Genomic DNA, 18,775 nt, shown 5'->3' with positions numbered 1-18,775 from the left:
CTAGAAGGGGAGCAATTTGTATATCCGTGCCTCTGGACAGCCATCACAAATTACAGTGCAATCAAATGGCAGCCCGTTGTACGTACCGCATTGGCCCGATATAGTCTTTCACTGTACAACAAACTGCTTCAACAACAACAGCAACCGTACATCATCCGTGGTGCAAAGTCGCGCAAAGCGCTGTTTCCAGACAGAATCTTTACACTGATGCTGAAGAATCTGGATCTGCCTAGAGTCGATTACCTTACAACTGTCCTCTGCCTATCTTGCTCTTATTGGTCGAAGCAAATTTGAAATGTCACGGCGAATAGAATTTTGTTCGCCTTGCTTACAAATTTTGACATATCAAGTTCCCAAAAAAGATGTTGTTGTAGCAATTCGCCGATGCGGCCACCTTATTAAATACGCCTTGGTTAAATGAGTTGTTGTTGTAGCAGTTTGTTGTGTTCTCTGCGACCAAGAGGCGGCATATAGAGGGATCAGGACTTGGTAGCTACTTTACCGCTATAACAACCTAGTGAGAACTATATTTAAACCTGCCATATTGATAGTTTTGTCTGGAGCTAATAGCAATTTTGAACGTTTTTACATTTTTTTTTGCTTGTCACCCAAAAATTAAAATTAAACTTCCTTCTTCTTGCTCTGATTGGTCGAAGCAAATTTGCCGAAAATTTTAAATGTTTGTTTACAAATTTTGACATATGAAGTTCCCAAAAAAAGTGCTTTGTTGTAGCAATTTGCCGATGCGGCCACCTTGTAAATACACCTTGGAATGAAGGAAAAAAATCAACTGACAATTTGATGACATTTTCAATTGGCAGATTTGACATCCTTAATGATGTTCATGGGGCCTATCCACTTTATGCTTTCGCAAGTGACCTAACCTTCTATTAATGGCTCCTTGCCGCCTTGCCTTCCAATGGAGAATCCTCATACTTACCTTTACGTTTCCCATTTTCAATTTAATTTGTTCCTTTACCATGCGCGTAATTTTAGGTTGCGATTTTAACCCATTTTAACTGACTGCAGTTTTCATGGAGTGTGAACGGTACTATTTTTGCGTGGCATCAGCTGTTTTGTGTTTTCAAATGCATCGACAACAACTTCAACACCCTCACTTCCCTTGGTCAAACAACAAGCGGTTGACAGACCTACCTACCTACCAAAATACTTATTTTTGCCATCGAAACGGCATAAGATAAATAGTAAATTAGGTTTTCGTTTGTAATTTATGCAAATATTATTACTTTGTTTTCAATATTGCAGACGTGCGTTGTGAACTTTGTTTGGCCTTAGATACGCTATTCATTAGAAGCGAGAAAGATAAGTTGATAACTTCGTTCGTTCATTGCCTCGGTTTATTTTTATGAGGGCTAATCAAAAGTTTAAACAAAAGAACTTCTCCTCCTGCTCCGTCAAAGGTCTCTGCGTAGAGATAATCTCAAAATTGTGTAGGATCGACGTATAAATAGCTTTGTAGTAGCGAGTTTGGAAAAATTATGTGTGTCATATTCTTCTATGTCAATTCAAACCCCCAAGTCAATGGTTATAAATTGATACTGGCCTCCAATCGTGATGAGTTCTATGCGCGTGACACCAAAGAAGTAGCCAAATGGCAGAATGTGGAGAATTGTTATGGTGGCATAGATATGGAACCAGGTCGTGAAGGCGGCACGTGGTTGGCTATTTCGGGGCAAGATGGAATTTTCAAAATAGCCGCTTTACTAAACCTTACTGGTGAACCCAAACCTCGTAATGCTGTGGGTAAGTGTAAGAAAGTTTTTAATTTTTTTCGGGCCATTAACACACATCAAAATTGCACATCTAGGGGCTAGAGGTCATCCATTAAATTCTTTGTTCGGACATGGTTCATTTTGTATGTTAATTATGAAAAAGATTAGAATGTTATAATTAATAATTATTTCCATTACTTTTCCTTTCTCATACCTGACCCGCTGACTGGGCTCACCTGGTCCACTTTTCCTTACCTACGCACCACAAAACATTATTATTCACAAACTCATTTGATATGTCCATAGTTTTTAACCACAACATTCTACTTCACAACCAACATACTCAAGAGCAACAAGAATCTTCCAAATCCCCGACTACTCAAACAATAAATGGTTACAAACCCCCTTCTCAAAGTACCGAACAAATTGACCCTCATCCACTGACTTGTCCACAGTCATCACTACAACACAATAATAATTCTTTATTAGGCCGTGGTATGCTAGTTTCGGACTATGTAAGCAATTACACTGAGGGGTTTGATCATGTCAATTATAATCGCAGTTTGTTGGCAGATTGCAGTAAATACAGTGCCTTCAACTTTGTTTCCATTGAAATTGGGTAAGTAACAAATGAAATGTATTGGGACGTACTCATCTTAAGTTACCATCTTCTCTCCAACTATTGCAGACCATCTACTCGACCAGCTTTGGTGACACTTTGCAGCAATGCACCAGCCAGTCTGGTCGAATACAAAGAGAACACCTGTTATGGCTTTGGCAATAGTCTTCCCTCGGCACCCTTTGAAAAAGTTCGCTATGGACGCAACCGTTTTCAAAAGATAGTTGAAAAGTTTCAAAAGGAACAACAGCCTAGTCAAAATGAACTAATCGATCAGTTAATGGAGTTGCTCAAGTGCAAAGAGAAGTTTTGGCCCGATGCAGAACTCATGCGTAGAGCCCCAAATTGGGGTGAACATCTCAGTGCATTAAATGTTTGTGTACCCGGCCATGGTTATGGCAGTCGCACACACACAGTTATCTTGGTAGATGCCCATAACAAAATGCATTTTATCGAGGAAACAATGAAAACTCAAGATCCAGAGGGTGAATGGTCCAGACATCATATTGAGACCCAATATTTATTCTAAGTCATACCGTAGACGGCTGTGGGGACATCACAATAACATCACAATGTGCTTTAATGTCAATTATAATTGGATTTATAGTTGTAGGGCTCTACATTCTAAGTAGTATTTTTTTTTTAAACCAAACTTTTTGCTCAGGATTTTTTTTATCTTTAACGTAGTTTTATTTTATTCAAAAATAATAAATATTCAAATGTCGCATACCTAATACAAGTGCATAAATGATATTTTACCATTAAATTTAAATTTGTTTTTTAAGACTTTGAGTTCATTGCATAAATATACACAGGCTATTATTTGATTTAGGAAAATATTTAAAATATAAATAATATATCAGCCCTTATTTCTTGTAGGCCTTGGCTACTTTACTTTTCACACCCTTAAGTGCTCCCTTGCGGGCGCCATTAACAATATTTTTAAATGTGCCCGCATGTTTGGCCCGTTTTCTGCAAGCATAAAAATTCATTTCAGTTGTTTAACTATGGGCAAACAATTTTGTTGCTTTGGCAATCTTACCTCTTATTTAATGTGTTTCTGCTGAGTGGTATATAAGCATATGGATCCAATTTGCCTTTCTTTTTCATATCACCCTTGGCTTTTTTGGTAGAATACTCTGTACCAGCCTGTGACTTTCCAGATTTAGCTGAATAACCGGATTTTGTGGACATAGCATCGCTGGCGGCTCCCACTGGTCTGTGTATACCTTTACCGCCTGTTGTGTAACGCGATGCGTTTGTCTTGCCGGAACGCATGCTAACAGCATCACCAGCCTTTCGTTTACGATTTGGAGTAACGCCTAGTTCTTCCTCTGTATATGACAATGGAATATAAAAAATTATTCAAGACTCAAAAGGTTGCAGTAAATCGATATAAATATCCACAATATTTGGATGTATTTGCATTTAAAGTTATGTCAATGGCTGTAACGGCTTTCGAGATTCCTAGATATTTTTTTTGAATAACATACTTTGAATCAAACCTAAGGCATCCACAACAGCAACACTTCTGGTCTCAGGTCACAATTGGGACACAGGTGATGCAGGTGACTGCATCTGACGGATCGTAACTGACCAGAACTATTCTATTTTGCCGCAGGAGGTCAATTTTTTCATGTGGAATGGAGGGTGGTCGTTCTCCAAGGACCACATTCACACGATAACTATTCACCGCATGTGCTACCGTTTCTGCATGAATGTTGTCTAGACTCGCTTGATCTAAATGTTCCTCTTTTAGAGCTGAACGTTTCGCCCTAGATCATGTAGATCCGCCTTAAGGCGTGTGGGCGGTGGATACCTATCCAAAAGATAATGATTTGGATGATGCCTGCTATAACAGCCAAGAAGGTATTGCTTGGACAGTTATGTCTTTGTTTAGAAGTCCGTAAAGTGAAATTAGACATCCTTTCTTGAATGTATGAACCAGTCGAAAAAATTTACCTTTTGAAACGTGAATAATCCCGTGCCGGGAGTGCCACTGCATGGTGTGTTATACATTGAGACGGCAGCCCTTGCCGATAAAGAACTCCATTAGGTCAATCCGGTACGTACCGGACCGCATAATCATGGGAGAATTCAATACTCACCATGCACTGGCACTCCCGTGCCGGGATGACTTTGAGCACCACATGGGTGAATATCGACATAACGAGAAGCTCAGCTGAGAGCTTTCAGGGGCATCCACAGGTTCCGTATTGTGGGATGCATTAGAGGACAATCAGGGATGTCGAGTGGAGAGGTGAGAGGTCGGCCGTCACCGGCTCTTGCTTAAATATTGAGTGTCTATGATACTCGATATGACAAGGTGACTTATGGGTGTCTTTAAATAAACAAGGGCCATAACGTACCCGCGTCGATCGATTCTATGGACCAAAACGAGCTTGCTCGCCTATGGAGCTTGACGAGGATCGCACCACACAGGCCGGAACAGTGAGGTCCGATCTGTGTGGTGTCGGACGAGCTACCGGGCGAGTCCACAGATGGCGGATAGTGAAATGCTCCCTCCGTAGGAGAAGTAGCTGCAACGACAGTCGCGGACAATCAGAGACAATCGAGTCGAAAGTCTCAGTGAGAGACCGGGCGGCCCAGCTCTTGCATAAATACTGAGTGCCTTGATGGTCGATATGATGAGGCGAGTAATTGCCTCTTTGCCGGGAAAGCTGCGATATCAGACGTCATCCGCAGATGTGAGCAAAATGCACGTCGGGACCTACGTATCAAAATGTAGCCTTAAGAACCATCATAAGCAGCTATCAGATAGGAAACATTGACTTTCAACATTCGAAAGCCAAAATTAATTTTTTTATGGACCATTGTGAGCTTATTTCAAAACAATAGTTTTGGCATCGGAGAGGTCCGCGAATTTGCAGGAAATCGAGCTTACATTTGCTGTGGTACAAGAGTTCTCTGTCATTTAAATTTTTTTTTTGGCAACGATATTAGAAGCCATAATCGAAATTCATACAAAGAAAGCCAAACAAAAGACTTTTTAAGAAAATTATTAAACTAGAAACCTTACGATTTCAAATATGTTCTACAGTTTGTCTAAGCATTTTTAGAATTTCTATTTTGTTTTTCTCAATGTATTAGTTAAAGCACTTACCATCGCTAGAGTCTTCTTCCATGCCACGTTTCACAGCCTTAGTACCGTCCATTTCATCATCCATGTCCTCATTACTTGAATCACTGCTCGAATCGCTGTCACCGCCGACACCACGCAACGCTTTATCACTTATTATAAGGCGACCATCTTCAGCGGTTTTAAAACCACGATTAGGATCTTTGGCTTTGGCCTTTGAGCCTGTTTTTTCGGAAGCTGCAGTAGGGCGGTTTGCTGTACAAACATAAGAATGTAAGATTTAGGACAACAATAAAATACATCAACACCAAGTTAAGCGCGCTTACTTAAAACATTTGCTATGGACTTTATGTCAGCCAAATCCACAATATCTTCGGGATCTTCACGTATAAAGGTATTGCGTTGCTTTTTCGTCTTAGATTTATTATCTTGGCCAGCAGATTGCTCATCATCCTCCATGTCTTCTGGTAAATCTGAATCTGAATCAGCCAAAATGTCATCAATGCTAGAGAAAATAAAAAAATTATTAAAATCCTCTTATAAGGCCCGTCTTTTTAATTTTGATTATACTCACGTAACACTTTTCTTCTCCAAGCCACTAACAAAGTCTTCTTCTGAGGCTTCATCATCACTGTCTTTACCCGCTTCTTCCGATTGCTTTTTGCGATTATCACGTCTCAATTGTTTACGAATTTTTCTTAAGCGACGATGTGTCACCTCATCATCTCCAGGCACAAATTTAATTAAATCCTCGGCACTGAAGCGTTTACAAAGTTTTTTCAGCAGATAGCCCACTTGTATGCGGCAATAGCGTTTTGTGTCTTTTACCATGGCAGAAAGGGTCTTCATCTAAACATAAGCATTCCCAAATAATGTAACGGTTTCTTCGGCAGATGGAAGTACTAAATTTAAAACTTACTATTGTTTCCAAATGATTGGCCACTAACGGTGTAGGCATAACTTTAATGAAGGTTATTAAAAATGCCACTGAAGCCTCGGCCTGAGATCTGGATTTTTGCACTAAGAACACCGCAATTTGTTCCATGACAAATTCCAATGTACTGACAGTCAGGTTTTTCCCTTGACATTGCAATACGGTGCGGAAAGCCAATATTGTGTTAGTTATGAGCGATTCGTCACCGGTGAAGCCAGCAGTTAGTATATCTACAAAATCATTGAGTTTGTCGGCTTCCTGATAGAGATTTAGTATAAGTTTCAATAATTCCTCCGATATATTTTCCTTGCGTGTCGAGAATTCTTTGTAATTGAGTATGGCTTCGGGTAGGGTTTTATTAACAATTTTATCCGAATATGTGACACCTTTGCGATTTTCTATAAGATTTTTCAGGCATCTGCAAATCAAACGAAAAAAATACCTTAAAAGGTCTGATGATTGTTTGACTTTTTAACCAACATACTTCAAACGTGCAGCTTGGCACACTGCACAACTGGTAGAAAAGGCTTCCAGCAACAATTTCTGCAGGGCAATAAGATTTTTACGAGCAAACTTCTGGCAAGAGGCTGCCTCCGATGTCAAGATATCACGCAATAATCTGCAACCAGGCCAGAGAATTAGTGGTCATTGCTAACTGCTGTGTTGTCTACTTACTCATAGGTTTTGCGTTGTTGCTTCTTTAGTTTTTGCTCATCCCTGGCTACCAATTTGGATTTTTCATTCTTCATTAGCACCGGCACAATGTAGCTTTCAAAGAACTCCCTTATGACCTCACATGTTTGGAATAGTGTCAGGGCAGCAGTAATATCAAATATCGAATCATATTCAAATGAGCCCACTGCTGTACCTTGAAGTTGCTTATAGGCGGTATCATAAAGTTCTTTCAACATATCACTAGGGGTTTTTGTTAGGTAAAGCTAATATGAAAAAACAAAACATTTAACAATGTCCATGTTTAACAAGGCCAGGGCTTACCTTAACAACTTCCAAAGATTTTTTGCGCAAATCCTGCTCATAGGTGCCCGTAGGTTTCTGTGTGTATATATTAAAGAGACGTGGCAAAAAGTTTTTCGAGTATTTGGCCAAAGCTTCATGTATAACTGTCTGCTCCTCGTTTTGTATGAGTTCGATGAGACCATCGAAAATGGGTGCCCTAAATTCGGGGTTGTTATCGAGCGCATTGCCCAAAGTGGGCGCAATCAATCTAAAGTTCTCCGGATCCTTGGGTGCTCTGCAAAAACCAGGCAAGAGACCCCATAGCTGACAGCACAGCAACTCATAGGTGTGAGCCATGGGCACATCCTTCTCTTCGGCAAATTTATGCCATTTGGCATTACAATCCAAAGCCAAGACCAATATAACTTCTTTAAAGAATTTAAAAGTGGCTCCTGTTGCTCCCTCCCTCAATAGAGGCAATAACCAGGATTTTTCTATAATAACATCGCCTTTGGCATTGGTCAGGGGTATGGATGTTAAAACCACTTCTGGTCCCATGGCTTTGATGGCTGCTATAATGCTGTGCTCTATTTGTATGCGCAAAGAACTTTGCGTATCATAACGTTTGGCTAATTCCAACAATGAGGGAGCCAGTTCCTTGGCGAAATGTTCTCCACATACTTCAAAAACTATGGAGAATGTTAAAATCACATATTTGGCCACATCCCCAAATGGGGCACTTAAAACTTTGTATACTGAAGCCAATATCTTTGTTATGGCCACCCTGTAAATATTAGCAGTTTGCTGATTAACACAGGCTGGTTTAACGCATTCGTACAACAACTCTTTCAGGGCATTGGAAACACCTGCAATAATGTCGGTTCTGTCAGATAGCCACAAGTCATTGCATAAAATCTCTACAAGTCGCGGCAAAGCATTAATGCACAAACTCAAATCTAGTATTGCCAAATGAACATGGCCCTCCTTGAGCACAGTTACCCAGGCCAATGTTTGCCTAAAATCCGAACGATCCGGTCTATACTCATGTATGGCAGCCAGAAGTTTGGCGCACATTAGACCATTCAAATTTATGGTGCGAGAAGCAAACAACGCATGTAAAGTTTGCAAGCAATTGGTACGTATTAGGACATTCGCAGCAGTCATGATGGACAGCAAATGTTCACACACGTTACGTATGTCATCGGTCTTGAAGCCACTTATGGTCTCCTTCAACAAAGACAACGTATGCAAGACGGTGGTTTGTTGTTGGGCCAAAATTTCTGGTTTAAATTGGTTCAGGCAGAATTTGGTTACCCGACTGCTGGCGGGATGGGATTTAATTTGTTGTTGATTAGTATCCACCACTGAGGCAATCTGACCATCGCCATTATCTCCTTCTGTAGTCTTGGGCGGCAGCATGAAAGAGCTGCCATGTATAATCGATACAACAGCATGTTGGGCAGCTTTTCGTATCTAAAATAAAAAACATTTTATAAACCTTAAAAACTAATCATGACAAAAAACTTACCTTAGGCTTCGAATGTATGCAAAACGATAGCAGTGCATCAATATATTGCCAAGTTGATGAATAAGTCCAAGTCATATAGTCCTGTGCTCTCAACAGTACTGACAAACACCCTATTATCTACGAGTTCAACAAAAAAATTAGCCCCCTGGAATATCAACTTTTATACACTACTACTTACATATTTGTGTATTGTTTGATTGGAGGAATCAATAAAACGCTGCAAACAAGACATTAAGGTCTGTGCAGTTTCACTAAAACGCTTTCTTAACACAGCTGTGGGTACCGATTTAATCCCCATGCCCAGCAGCGAGACACCAGCAATAATGTCTTTATCTTCGGTGCTAGCTTCAATTTGTTCCACCAATAAAAGGAAGTACTCGGTCGAAGACTCAGTACCTCCCCTTTCTTTTATGATTTCAGTTAGAGCTGTTAATATGGCCAACATTTCTTTATGTAAATCCGACGAGGCTCTGAAGCCCACCAGCAGTTTCTTAAAACTCATATTACTACAGGTGCTATAGTTGGAGGCGAACGTTTTGAATGTCTTAAATGTACCGCCACCCTGTGATTCAGACATGAGCTCATCACCTTCGTCTCCATCGTTTAAGCTGAAAGATTTCAAGCTACCCGCCACATCATTTACCGTGGTAGTTTCGGCATTGTATGCCAAACGCTGTTCATGCTTTAGAACAGCCTCCAATGTTAAGGAATTGGGATTCTTGACTTCTTCTTGGGGTACTGTAAATAAAAGTAGTGGAGTGTAAGATTAAGATGGTTATTAGCACTATTTTACTTTTTTACCAAGGCTTATGTTGGGCTGAAAGAATCTTGATTTGGCTTTAAGGCGATGTTTCATCTGCTCTGGATTTGAGGTCGAAGAATGTCCCTTACTCCAGTTCTTTCCTTTAGTGTGACGTTTAAGTTTTGATCGAAATTTTCCCATTTTTCAAACTTTTTACTTTAATTTAATAGGGTATATGTTATAATTTTACCGCAAAGGATGGAGAAATGCAATAACACGTGTTGAAAAGAAAAACAATGATTCTGCTTCTTATTTCTGTTCGTTACAATCCAAAGGGAAATAGTAACCCCAACCATATGTGAAGGTAGAGTATGTTCATTATTGGATGTGTAGAGCGTCTTACGTTTGTCTAAAGCATGTAAATAGATCTACACCATGTCATAATTACCAGGTATTGTACCATAAACAGCTAAGAACAATTTTTTCTCGCGACTTGCATTATCTGTCAATGAGTTTTTGTTGTGTGTGTGTATTACTGATAAGAACCATCACACAAACAATGAAAAATGGCGCGAACTAGTAACATACAGAAAATCAGAATTGCACTAATCACTGATTTTGACAGCTTGTGCACTTAAAATTTTGGTTTTGGGCAACTGACAATACCTATAAATGAATATATCTTGGATCTACAGTACTTTTTCAATAGCTGTTTCTTCTTCGTTGAGTAAAACCACGTTTATGCTAGAGCCCAAATCCACTTGATTTGAGCAAATTTCCCAAACACGTTATATTACGTTTCAAGGCGGATTTATCAAACTAAAATTGACAACAGCAATATTTTTTCAGCATTTTCATTTTGGTCGGCGTTCTTATTGTGTTCAGCATTCTTATTGTGGTCGTCATTTCTATTGATGAAACCATCTTACTAAATTAAATGAGAAAATTATATAATTAGATTTTTCGATAAAGTGCTGTCGAAAATGCAGATAACAACCGGTAGTCACTAGAGCTGGCAAAATATCGATAGCGCTATCGATATTTTATTTTTTGTATGAATACCGATTCATATTTTTCTTATAGATACTAGGGGTGTTTTATTTACCCATTAAGCGGATTTTCTCGCTTTGTATCAAGGCGGATTTAAAAAGGTGGTTTCACGCGAACAGCTGTTAGCAGCCGGCCAGGTTTGACGGTATTAGGATCTCAGATTTTTCTTTGCATTCTCTTTGTTGTCATCTTCTTTCTCTCATATTCTCTGCTCATGTAAGCACACGTTAACATACACGCACGCAAATTTTTTTGGGTGTGTTGGCAAAAGGTCGATCAGCTTGATGGCAATATGGCGGAGTAAAATTCTGGCCGGCTGTTTACAGCTTGAGACCGCCTTTTTAAATCCGCCTTGGGAACAGACAGACATATTTATAAATTATAAGGGTAAAAAGGACTCGTTTTCCTCCAAAACAACCAAACTTGTGCTATATAAACACAGCATAACCGATGTGCCGATTTAGGTTCTTGGGACCATTAAAAGGTGCATTTGTTATCAGATTTTGCTGAAATTTCAAACGGTCAGGCTTTTTTACTCTCAAATACCTTTTATTTGAGCCCCATTTCGCCATGGTTTGAAATTATATCCTGGGTGTGCGGCGAACCCCAACACTTGGTCCCTTTAGATCAGATTAATTTGTCATTATGGGTCACTATGGGTTACTATTTGAGCTGATTTTAGAAGCTAAATTGCCACCTAGATACTTGTACACCAATTTTAATGTCATATTCGTTATCTACTTTTCATTTGAGTCCCGTATAGCCATAATCGCTCAATATGCACATTTGCGGGTTATTTTATTTTTATGCCATATTCGTAATCTACTCTTCAGTTCATTTCATTTGGCATCCATATTGACTCTTCGACTTTTTGATTTTTCGACTTTTCCCACTTTTTGATTTTTCGACTTTTCGAATTTTTTGGACTTTTTGACTTATTTCGACTTTTTGAATCAGTGAAAGTCGACTTCGACTTTTCTTTACACAAATAGTCGATTAATCGATTACGAAGTCAAAATCGGATACCTAGTACGACGTAAACGTCAACTGAGTGAGATTTCGAAATCAAATTAATAAAATTTTTATAGTTTAAATGCAAAATTCCTAAACAAATTACCCACAAAAGTGCTGGGCAATGTGTAAACTTGTTGTAAAATATGAAATTGCCTAAAACAGATGGTGAAAAAAGCAAAAATAGACTATTGCTGCCGTCAACGTCAGACAGCAACAGCCGTAGGCTGCAGTGAAAAAGTAAAAAAGGCGAGAAAGCAGCAACTAGTGATGAATAAATAAAATCAAACAAATGAAAAAACAATCACGACAAACACAAAATAAACAAAAACACACCACAAAAATTATTTGTTAAGCTGTTTATAAACTTTTACAACAACATAAAAATACGGGGAAAACGCGTTTGTTTTTCTCATAATCCCTACGTTGTTTTGGGGCGGCGTTAAACCGTGTTTGTTTTTCTCCATGGGCCTTTAAAAGAAAGGCCACAGAGACTGTGACAACAACTTTTTTTGTTGGAATTGAGTATAGTTTCAATTGGGTTTAGATTTTTTCAATACTTCTGTGACAATTAAATGCGAGAGTTGAGTTTGTATGCAAACAGCTTGTAAACGGTAAACTGTGCAAAAATAAAAAAAAAACGAACAAGATTCCGCAAGCAAGCAACAGTTTATTTGCTCGTGTTAGTGTAAATGTGTGTTTGTGCTTCATCCATGAGATACTTTGCTGCTGTTGCCGTTAATGCTTCTTCTTGTTTGAATTTTGTCGAATTTCATTTCATCTAAATATAGAATACATATAGAATAAAAGTTTCGTGCCGTCTCCTTTCGTTAATTTTGTAAATTTGCATTTTTCGCTGCTATTGCTGGCAGCTCAAAAGAAAAATTAAAACAAAAAACGTCGTATAGGAAAAAGAGATTTCTTTCTTTTTGTTACATGGCAAATAGCAGACAAGCAAGAAAATAATTACAAAAAATATATAATATTTAATAAAAGTTTGAATACGAAAAAAACATTGTGAAAGTGCATTGCATCTTGCTAGTGCTTTTCATACCTCTTTGCTTTGCACAAAGTGTGGTCCAAAAATTTTCAATATGCTTTTGAAATTTACAAAAACCAGTGGAGCTGGAGCTGGTTCCAGTTCATCCACAACATCCGTCATGGCTGGAACTTATATAGCAAGAGGAACAGGTTAGTATTATTCATTTATTCACTCTACATCTTAACTTTCTGATGTCTGTTTTAACAGAGAGTGAGGTGGGATGAGAAAAAATGCATACATTAAAGATTACACATCTATGCATTTGAGACTTACAGACGTACCTATATTGAAGCTTTTGATGTATGAATATGGTTAGACCAGTTGAAGGACAAAGTACCTTTATGCATCACACCCTTTAAGTTTCTGGCACAAAACAGATTTAAACTAAAAAGTGATATGGCAACTATACTTCAAAAATTGTTTACTACTTAGACTAATCTAGACATTTCGCCATCCTTGATATTCTTTATTCGATCTAGCTACGTCCGCTTGAAATTGTTTACAGATACTTCTTATTAATGTAGGTCGCGTTGAAAGTGGGCCCTATCTGTTCAGATTGATGCCCAAAAACTTAAAACGGATATCAATTAACACTTCTATCTCTTACCCCTTACCGAAGGCAGTCAGTTGTATGTACCGGATTAACCCGATGAATTCCTTCATTGGCTAGGGCTGCCGCCTCAGTGTACCACACACAGCTACTACAACAACCCCTTACCGAACCTTTCAAATGCAAGTAACATACTCAGAAACGTAGTATTTAACGATGTCTGCGTGTCTGTCCGTTTGTCGGAACGTCTGTCAAAATCGAGATATTGAACAGAATTTGGCCAACATCGGTAATTATACATAGAGTAATTTGTAGGAAAAGTGTAGGTTATTACCAGCCGAACCGGGTCCGCTACTCTGCGCCTTCTTTACATCTCCAATATCTTTTTAGAGCGGGAACACATCGCCCCGAATGTGGATGTCGAATTCTTGGCCCGCTCCCAAATCCCATTAATTTGAGCCCCATATTGCCATGGTCGGTAAATATAATCCATTTGGAGAATGTTTTCGGGCTAGGGCGGCCACCGGTTCTTTAGTTCTTTGCTGCCAAATACCGTTGATTGGAACTCCATACTGCTATAGTCAAAAATGAAGTTCAGTTAAGGGGGTGATTTAGGGCGTACCCCCAAACTCTTGGTTCCAAAATTGGTTATCAAATTTGTATTCCGCTCTCAAATGCCTTTCATTTGAGTCCCTCCCCTATTGTCGTAATGGGCCAATCAATCTATTTGATTTAGTTTTGGATGGAAAAGCGCCACATAGACTTGAACGCAAATTTTAATTTCATATTCGTAATCAACTCGTAAATATCTTTCATTTGAATCCTATATAGCCATGGTTGGCTGATATGCCCATTTGGTGTTGGGGCGACCTCCCTTTACTTGGACGTACTTTTTTATGCTAAATTTGTAATTTACTGCCGAATACATTTCATTTGAGTCCCATAGTCGAATACATCTGTTGAGAGGAGTTTTAGGGTTGGGGCGGCCCTCCGGGTACTTGGACTCAAATACCTTTCATTTGATATCCACATTATGCCTATCAGTGTACTGTTGGTTTTGGGTGGCGTTCGCCCTCTTTCGATACCAACAAATTATAAAGCCTATTCCTTCTTCCTGACTATATTCGTAACCAACTCCCAAATACCTTTCATTTGTATCCCATATTGTCATGCCCGTCCAATAAACCTATTTAAGGGTGTTTTGGAGTTGGGACGGCCGCCCAGTTTCTGGCACCCAATTTTTAATATGAAATTCGTACTCTACTCCTGAATACCTATCATTTGAGTCCTATATTGTCCTGGTCGGTATATTTTTATTTTTGGTAAGTACCTTTGGGGTAAGGGGGAGGGTTCGCCTCCCTCCGTTTTTGAGTCCATACGAAACAAACAAACCGACAAACAAACCGACAAACAAACACAAATTCATTTTTATATATAAGATATTGTCGGCTCCGGACTTTCGTATTTTTTTACTTGCTTTTAAGAGTCTTTAGCCCATAAGAGCTGTATTTACAAACCGATTTTGCTGACATTTCAAACAGTGAGTTGAACTAATTCCCTTAACATTCAAATCTATTATGATCCAGATAAGACCATATAGATATAACTGTGTGTCCATTTAAGGAAGTTGGTAGAAAGCGCATTTATTACCCGATTCAGTGGAAATTTGGTACAATGAATTGTGTTACATCCCTAGTATTATTCAGATGGGATAATTTTTGTATAAAGTTGGCATTTGAAATTTTGAACAGTTAATTGTGCCACCGTTACGCAGAGGTTTTCATGTCCGTCTATGGCGATGAACGCCTGGGTTCGAATCCTGGCGAGACCATCAGAAAAAAATTTCAGCTGTGGTTTTCCCTCCTAATGCTGGCAACATTTGTAAGGTACTATGCCATGTAAAACTTCTCTCCAAAGAGGTGTCGCACTGTGGAACGCCATTCGGACTCGGCTATAAAAAGGACGTCACTTGTCATTGAGCTTAAACTTTAATCGGACCGCAATCATTGATATGTGAGAAGATTGCCTCCATTCCTTAGTGAAATGTTCATGGGCAAAATTTGCATTTGCAATTGAGCTCGACATTTGACAGTGATGTTGATTATATTGTGGTTCAGACCGGACCAAATTTTGTCTTCAGAGAAATTTTCAGAGAAACTTTGTCATTTGAGAAAATTTTGTCTTAAAAAACTCTTGAAAATTTTGTCTTTAGAGAAAATTTCATAGAAATTTTGTCTTTAGAGAAAATTTCATAGAAATGGTGTCTTTAGAGATAATTTCATAGAAATTTTGTCTTTAGAGAAAATTTCATAGAAATTTTGTCTTTAGAGAAAATTTCATAGAAATTTTGTCTTTAGAGAAAATTTCATAGATATTTTGTCTTTATAGAAAATTTCATAGAAATTTTGTCTTTAGAGAAAATTTCATAGAAATTTTGTCTTTAGAGAAAATTTCATAGAAATTTTGTCTTTAGAGAAAATTTCATAGAAATTTTGTCTTTAGAGAAAATTTCATAGAAATTTGGTCTTTAGAGAAAATTTCATAGAAATTTTGTCTTTAGAGAAAATTTCATAGAAATTTTGTCTTTAGAGAAAATTTCATAGAAATTTTGTCTTTAGAGAAAATTTCATAGAAATTTTGTCTTTAGAGAAAATTTCATAGAAATTTTGTCTTTAGAGAAAATTTTATAGAAATTTTGTCTTTAGAGAAAATTTCATAGAAATTTTGTCTTTAGAGAAAATTTCATAGAAATTTTGTCTTTAGAGAAAATTTTATAGAAATTTTGTCTTTAGAGAAAATTTCATAGAAATTTTGTCTTTAGAGAAAATTTCATAGAAATTTTGTCTTTAGAGAAAATTTCATAGAAATTTTGTCTTTAGAGAAAATTTCATAGAAATTTTGTCTTTAGAGAAAATTTCATAGAAATTTTGTCTTTAGAGAAAATTTCATAGAAATTTTGTCTTTAGAGAAAATTTCATAGAAATTTTGTCTTTAGAGAAAATTTCATAGAAATTTTGTCTTTAGAGAAAATTTCATAGAAATTTTGTCTTTAGAGAAAATTTCATAGAAATTTTGTCTTTAGAGAAAATTTCATAGAAATTTTGTCTTTAGAGAAAATTTCATAGAAATTTTGTCTTTAGAGAAAATTTCATAGAAATTTTGTCTTTAGAGAAAATTTCATAGAAATTTTGTCTTTAGAGAAAATTTCATAGAAATTTTGTCTTTAGAGAAAATTTCATAGAAATTTTGTCTTTAGAGAAAATTTCATAGAAATTTTGTCTTTAGAGAAAATTTCATAGAAATTTTGTCTTTAGAGAAAATTTCATAGAAATTTTGTCTTTAGAGAAAATTTCATAGAAATTTTGTCTTTAGAGAAAATTTCATAGAAATTTTGTCTTTAGAGAAAATTTCATAGAAATTTTGTCTTTAGAGAAAATTTCATAGAAATTTTGTCTTTAGAGAAAATTTCATAGAAATTTTGTCTTTAGAGAAAATTTCATAGAAATTTTGTCTTTAGAGAAAATTTCATAGAAATTTTGTCTTTAGAGAAAATTTCATAGAAATTTTGTCTTTAGAGAAAATTTCATAGAAATTTTGTCTTTAGAGAAAATTTCATAGAAATTTTGTCTTTAGAGAAAATTTCATAGAAATTTTGTCTTTAGAGAAAATTTCATAGAAATTTTGTCTTTAGAGAAAATTTCATAGAAATTTTGTCTTTAGAGAAAATTTCATAGAAATTTTGTCTTTAGAGAAAATTTCATAGAAATTTTGTCTTTAGAGAAAATTTCATAGAAATTTTGTCTTTAGAGAAAATTTCATAGAAATTTTGTCTTTAGAGAAAATTTCATAGAAATTTTGTCTTTAGAGAAAATTTCATAGAAATTTTGTCTTTAGAGAAAATTTCATAGAAATTTTGTCTTTAGAGAAAATTTCATAGAAATTTTGTCTTTAGAGAAAATTTCATAGAAATTTTGTCTTTAGAGAAAATTTCATAGAAATTTTGTCTTTAGAGAAAATTTCATAGAAATTTTGTCTTTAGAGAAAATTTCATAGAAATTTTGTCTTTAGAGAAAATTTCATAGAAATTTTGTCTTTAGAGAAAATTTTATAGAAATTTTGTCTTTAGAGAAAATTTTATAGAAATTTTGTCTTTAGAGAAAATTTCATAGAAATTTTGTCTTTAGAGAAAATTTCATAGAAATTTTGTCTTTAGAGAAAATTTCATAGAAATTTTGTCTTTAGAGAAAATTTCATAGAAATTTTGTCTTTAGAGAAAATTTCATAGATGTCAAAATGTAAAGTTTTATAATGTCATTCCAGATTTTTATCAATATCTAGAAGATATTGCAATGGAAAAATTCCATACATTGTCTATGAACGATTTGTACTCCATTAGCCTTTTAACTTTTCTAAGGATTCTCTTCAATGCGTAAATGGCATGTTTCCAAGCGAATTTTTCTTAATTGATGACCATTGAACATTTTTCTTTGTTTCTTTGCACAATTCATTTAACTAATTAAAATTTGGGAAAAAATGAAATCTAGGAAAGTGTCCAAACGCCAACATAACAGCGGTTGTATAAAAATATTGTCTGGACCCTTGGGCTTTGGACTAAAAATAAAGCAGCAGGAAATTTTCCTAAATGGGCAATTATTCATTCGTTCATACTACATCTTCATTTAGTGATTTGCATCAAAGGTAGCTTAACATTGAAGGTCGTAGCAACAGGAAAGCAACACTGGCTTTGGAGCCCCAACAATCTTTGCTATTTTTAGAGTTACCTGCTTATTACAATTGAAATGACACATTTTTGTCATTTGAATTAACCGCAAAAGAAATAACCAACAAAATCTGCATATACTCGTATGTTAATAGATGGAAATTTCTGCCTTTAAAGTATTTTTCTTTAATAAATTCAAAACATTTTTATTCTCTAACTAACTTGGGTGTAATTCTAATTTAAATTATTGCTGGAGAAAAAATTGCAATTCCAAAGACGACCTTGAGAAAATTGCAATTCATGACAAATGAATCAGCTTTGGAAACGAATATCACTTTTAATAGTTGCTTGCAATCTTGCCATCTCCATCTCCATCCCCTCATCCAGGTCTTTATTGGTTTTATTCCATGTCTCGTGACTATGTCAATTTGAGTCGTTGCCTTCCCGCCTGCAATAAGCACCAGACACCAGACTTGTCGGCTGATTTCCACAGAATTTCGAAAACGGCCAATTGTTAGGCATTGCCATAACCAAGCGGGGGCTCGCTGCTGCTCGCTCACTGTGCATAACATTATTCGAGTATTGATGTCTTATGACGCTATCTGCATTTGTTACCAGCGCTCCATTGCTCACTCTCCTACATTTCTAATGGTAATGGCTATTGGCCTCTTCGAATGCTTTGATTAAACGCCGTTCATTTGCTTACTCACCGTTTAATTGTGAATTAAACGTTTGGTGGGGATCTTATTAATTACCCTCGCCTAGGGTTGCCACATGAAAAGTTGTTTG

At 36.7% G+C, this 18,775-nt stretch overlaps 3 protein-coding genes across 7 annotated transcripts in view; 2 read left to right on the top strand and 1 right to left on the bottom strand.

Annotated features, from left to right (window-relative positions):
* The first annotated feature begins 1,096 nt into the window (after window positions 1-1,096).
* LOC106088412 (transport and Golgi organization protein 2) lies at window positions 1,097-3,136 on the top strand. 5 transcript variants are annotated; one of them, XM_013253925.2, is made up of 5 exons: window positions 1,097-1,205; window positions 1,267-1,764; window positions 1,829-1,876; window positions 2,040-2,352; window positions 2,422-3,136. In XM_013253925.2, exons 2-5 carry the CDS (start codon window positions 1,500-1,502, stop codon window positions 2,879-2,881), a joined length of 1,086 nt encoding a protein of 361 aa, XP_013109379.2. In that variant the 5' UTR covers window positions 1,097-1,205; window positions 1,267-1,499; the 3' UTR covers window positions 2,882-3,136. The 5 variants fall into 5 exon arrangements, with proteins under 5 accessions (XP_013109379.2, XP_013109382.2, XP_013109381.2 ...); XM_013253928.2 differs by lacking the exon at window positions 1,829-1,876 and having other exon boundaries at window positions 2,223-2,352; XM_013253927.2 differs by lacking the exon at window positions 1,829-1,876 and having other exon boundaries at window positions 2,082-2,352.
* A 60-nt stretch (window positions 3,137-3,196) lies between these two features.
* On the bottom strand, window positions 3,197-9,950 carry LOC106088411 (RRP12-like protein). Its single transcript, XM_013253923.2, has 12 exons — window positions 9,673-9,950; window positions 9,050-9,609; window positions 8,872-8,988; window positions 7,383-8,816; window positions 7,062-7,324; window positions 6,871-7,005; window positions 6,372-6,804; window positions 6,027-6,301; window positions 5,779-5,957; window positions 5,477-5,707; window positions 3,395-3,686; window positions 3,197-3,324 (listed from the first exon to the last, which is right to left on the bottom strand). Exons 1-12 carry the CDS (start codon window positions 9,812-9,814, stop codon window positions 3,219-3,221), a joined length of 4,167 nt encoding a protein of 1,388 aa, XP_013109377.2. The 5' UTR covers window positions 9,815-9,950; the 3' UTR covers window positions 3,197-3,218.
* Window positions 9,951-11,705: 1,755 nt separating this feature from the next.
* The window catches only part of LOC106088410 (uncharacterized), a 151,454-nt gene continuing 144,384 nt past the window's right edge, over window positions 11,706-18,775 (top strand). Inside the window, exon 1 of the mRNA XM_013253919.2 lies at window positions 11,706-12,865. Within this exon, the coding sequence (XP_013109373.2) occupies window positions 12,769-12,865 (97 nt within the window). The 5' untranslated portion in view covers window positions 11,706-12,768. The remainder of the gene's footprint in view (window positions 12,866-18,775) is intronic.

The sequence above is a fragment of the Stomoxys calcitrans genome, chromosome 4, assembly GCF_963082655.1.
Source record: "Stomoxys calcitrans chromosome 4, idStoCalc2.1, whole genome shotgun sequence".
Lineage (NCBI taxonomy): Eukaryota > Metazoa > Arthropoda > Insecta > Diptera > Muscidae > Stomoxys > Stomoxys calcitrans.
The sequence above is the reverse complement of the archived record's forward strand: the minus strand, read 5'-3'. Positions and strand labels throughout refer to the sequence as shown.